Source organism: Pyxicephalus adspersus, chromosome 3 (genome assembly GCF_032062135.1).
Source record: "Pyxicephalus adspersus chromosome 3, UCB_Pads_2.0, whole genome shotgun sequence".
Taxonomy (NCBI): domain Eukaryota; kingdom Metazoa; phylum Chordata; class Amphibia; order Anura; family Pyxicephalidae; genus Pyxicephalus; species Pyxicephalus adspersus.
The window spans coordinates 107285189-107289743 of record NC_092860.1 but is presented as its reverse complement, the minus strand read 5'-3'; the positions used below and the strand labels follow the sequence as shown (position 1 = coordinate 107289743).

Genomic DNA, 4555 nt, shown 5'->3' with positions numbered 1-4555 from the left:
TGAGGCACTTACAATGATTAGATATTGTGTAAAAGCTCTATCCCAAACAAACATAAATATGCTGCTGTAACTTTCTGAATTATGTTAACTGGTGTAAGTTAGTAATTTTTTACTTCCCTATCCACAGATGCTACTGTCTAATGTTGGCTAAGAAAGGAAGTTGCTGGCCTGATTACAGTTGAGGATAAGTGAAAAAATTAAAAAGGAAAACAAATGCAGCCACCACAAATATGGACACCTGAACTTTATTAAATCCTATTTTTTTTCTTGAGTTTAAATTGGCTTTTAAAAATTATAAAGCAGCAGCACATATGACTCCTACCTGCACGTATCAGCATCATGCATCTTCTGAAACTTTGCATAGAGTTCGGATCCCAACTCATAGTCTGTACTCCAGGCAGACATGCCAAGAGATAAGCTATGTTGCCAGCGCAAAGTTTCTTCTAAAAGACAAAATTCTATTAATAAATGCAAGTAGAGAATAACATTTAATAAGTCAGCTGTATGTATATTTAAAGGCAAGACACACCAAGAAGTCTAAGTTGTTCAAGGTATTTACAAATAACAAACAAAAATATAATAAATAATAATAATAAAAAAATGGTGATCCTGCACAATAAAGAACCTGAATTAAGAATAAGAAATGCCATTTTCTTGATTAGAGTATCAGACATTTTGGTGTAGTAACAGAAAGTAGACACTAGGGGCCACTATAGCACTACATGTAAATGGACTGTGTGTAGGCCTTGTGACAGTGCCCCTCCAACATAGTTGTAGTGGCCCCTAAAAGCCATAAACCCATTTTTCTGTTGAACAGTTTTGTCCTCTTGATAATTGGGTCTTTAAAATGTTAATTGACAGTCTTTTATAGAGAAATACAACATCTATTCTGAAATAAATTGTTATAATGAATACTTAGGCCTTAGCCAGACCTGTTTAGCCTTGTGGGAAATGGATAACAATCCAAAATAAAGGTTTCATGAGGAATGGCTTGGGCCTAAAGATTGTTGTGTGTCTCTAACAAAATTCGAAATTGAATGTGTATCTATGTATTTATTCCAATAAAGTCAAAAACATGCATTGTAGAAGTTTTTATTAACCATGTAAACCTATAGTATAGCAATAAAACAATTATTTACAGATAAATGTTTAGGAAATACAAACTTAAGTCACTTACCAGAGGATAAGTGTCTGATAATAGGATGAACTCCACACTGTGCAAACATTTTAGGATGTTGGTTCCCTGACTGCAATTAAATTTAAGAAAAAGGCAAAACATAAATAGTATTCCTAAACAAAATGCTAAAAACAATAGAAGACCTTCAGTGAATTTGTGAGATATACAATTAGTCTAATACTACCATTTTAAACAAAGGGCTGTTTAAGTAGATAATTAGAGCCAATATGTTGCTGTGACTAGCCCTAACTCTATGTTTATAAGTTAGAATAATTTCTTCCATTCTACACACCTGGAGCCACTAGCAAAGCTTTCTAACTTCCCCGGTGGCTCCAGGTAGAATGTGTGGACATTAAATGGACAAGATCTCTGCAATTTCCCTTAAATCCTATGGACTTTTTGCCTTGTTAACCACCCTACAGTGAACAAATGGACAGTGCACAAAGTAAGAATTAGACAATGTATACACAGTTGATATCTTGCTAGATCATGGATAGATAGATGAGAAAATCTTGGTTTATATTTTAGCGTGCTGCATGTGAATTTATGCAGTATAATATATAGCCGAATCTCAACACAAATGGAGACCACTAAAATGTAAGCAACTGCACCAAAAGAAAGTTCACATTCAATGAAAAATTAAAACTAAGATCAGAAAAAGCAAAGTGGTCCAACCTCTGTACTGTACACTATCCAGCATTGCCGGTGACATTTTAAACATGGTGGAGTTTCAGATTACAGTGTCACAGGCAATATGAATATAGTATAATAGAAAGAGTAAAAGTCTGCTTGGTTTACATTATAGACAAACTGACATATTTATATTATGTCTGATAGTTTCCTCTATTAACAACTGTGCTCTGTGGAATTTCTCTGATTGCTTTAGCTATATGTCAACTGAACAATAAACCCTGCATGATCTGATACCTTTCCAAATATAGGAGGAATGTTTTTATAAATAAATTAATGGAAGCTGGAGAAGGAACATTTTTTAAGGTGGTAGTACAGATTCCCCCAATTGTGCAAGATTCGTTTTTATTACATATTTTTAGATATCACGACATTTATACACTACTGAATAATTTGAAGTAAAGTTATTTACAGCATAAAGGCAATTTTTCAAATCTGAATCTGGCCTGACAAGTCCTGCAATTCTGATGCTGTCGAAGGGGAACACTGCACTTCAGACGAACCTGCCATACGCTGGAGTTTATGGCCTCTCCCTACGTAAGGAAGTAATAAAGTAAGGTAGTCAGCTTTTTACTAAGCAAGTATTATATTGTAAATAAAAAATAATATATAACACACAACCTACCATTTTATCAAGTACTAAAGACATTACTGCATCATCTGGTTCTTGCTCAACTATAGTGAGTTGACGTAGGGTAACACATATTGTTTCAATTTTATCAATGCAAACAAGGAAGGGTACAAAAAATGTTTTTGATAAAGTCTTAAGATCATTCACGACCATGACATGGCAATGTTAAGGTTCTCAATATAGGAGATCAGGTTGTAAAAGGTAAATAAATGGCAAATTTATATAATTGTTGGGACCTCCAACACAGTCCATAGTCTCATGATTACCTAAAAGCCTACTGGCTGTTTCTTACCATGTTAAAAAACTGCAAATAAGCTATGTGACTATAACATGGCCTTATGCAGATATCATGGTTCTCATTCATCAAGACTGCACACTTTGGGATGTTTGCAAATCTTACAGTACTGCTATATTGAAAAGCAGGAAAACTCTTACCTGTGATTGTGAAAGATGAATATTGGCAATTCGTGGGAACATGACATCTGTGTTTTGAAGAGAGTGCTTGGACTCATCAGAGGCAACAGAAAGTATGCCCAGACCAAAGACCTATAACAGAACAAGAAACTTTAGATAAATATACTCTACCAACAATCATTTAAAAAAACTGTTAGAAAGTGTAGCATATGAAAAGTAAAGTTTTATTTTTATTCACCTAACCTTTATATTGAGGCTAATTGCTAAAAATGAGCAGACATATCTCAAAGTGGGACCAGAACACATTTTGTGTTTGAATGAATTATTTAACCGCCAGGACTCGCCAAGATATTTGTCTGCTGGGGACCATAGGAATTGTATGGTATTAAAGCAATCCTCCTTGTCACAGCTTAATGACCGTTTAGGCCCCACTCGCCCAGAGTGTTTCTATCAAACTAAAAAAAATGAAGTAAATCTAGCTGCAAGGCAAATAACACTGAGACGTGAGAAAGTCTTGCAGGGAATGGAATGGGACTGAAATGGAAGGGTGTGTCACTACTGACGCTGCAATTTTCAACAAGCCTGTAAATGCTTTCACAAATATCACATATTAAATTCTGAACACAGAACACTTGTAGGACTCCTAAAGTAAACAAATGTTTAATTGTTGCAGCCAAGTTCACATTTTTTATGCACATTTGCATGCAACTAAAAAAGAACTTGGGCATTTGCACACCAATACATTGTACAGCAAAGCTGGAGGAAAAGGATGGGAATTCCATACGATCAACTGAAGCCAACTTTCCAGAAAAACTAGTTTTAATAAAAATTCTCAATCACACATTTTTATTTGATCTTCAACTAAAGGCTCCTGAATGTTTATACTATGAAGTCCACTTATCTGATAGACACATACAAAAATAAATACATACCGGTAAAATCTTATTTCTCACATGCTCTTCTTCCCAGACACTGCAGCTCACAGTGGGGAGGGCTTGGCAACAATACTGTGTTGTCCATGCAGAAACAGAGGGTGGGAATAGGTGAGCCCAGAGAATGACCGACATTCCACAGGCTTGTGAATAAGAAATGACAATAATAAAGCCACGGCACCTGAAATTTGTTTTTTTTTTTTTCGTCCCACTGAGGCACAGCATCGCTGTAACACCATCACAGGAAACTGCATTACATGGACTTCACTGTGGGTATTAACATGCATTTGCTGGAGGACAAAAACTGCAGGAGTGCAGACATACATGTTTTTTTGGTAAACATTTTTTTTAATAAGGGATTATAGTTCTGCTAAAAAATACCATCTCCAGCTAAAACAAATATGTTTGTGTTGCATATTTACTGAAATTCTTGAAGTGTCTCTTTAAGAAACCCACTAATAAAAATGTACTTTAGTTTACGGAACCTTTAGTGGACAGATGCAGGTAGAGCCAATTTGCTCTTTCCTCTGCCAAGCAGCTCCTGCATTGCCCCCATCCCCAGAGTAGTCTGACTGATAACTGTCCACACTAATGCAAAACACACAAGCAGCACTATATTTATTGCAGCTTTAGAAGTACAAGACAATCTCTGGGCTTCCTGCAAAGGTTAAGGTGAGATACTTTATATAGTATACTATTATATGCTGAACA

The 4555-nt window shown here is 35.5% G+C and overlaps 1 protein-coding gene across 1 annotated transcript in view; it reads right to left on the bottom strand.

Moving 5' to 3' along the window:
* The window catches only part of TMEM131L (transmembrane 131 like), a gene marked incomplete in the record, with an annotated part of 40233 nt that overhangs the window by 13514 nt on the left and 22164 nt on the right, over window positions 1–4555 (bottom strand). The window contains 4 exon segments of the mRNA XM_072406836.1: window positions 323–443; window positions 1178–1247; window positions 2314–2400; window positions 2934–3044. Of these exon segments, the coding sequence (XP_072262937.1) occupies window positions 323–443; window positions 1178–1247; window positions 2314–2400; window positions 2934–3044 (389 nt within the window).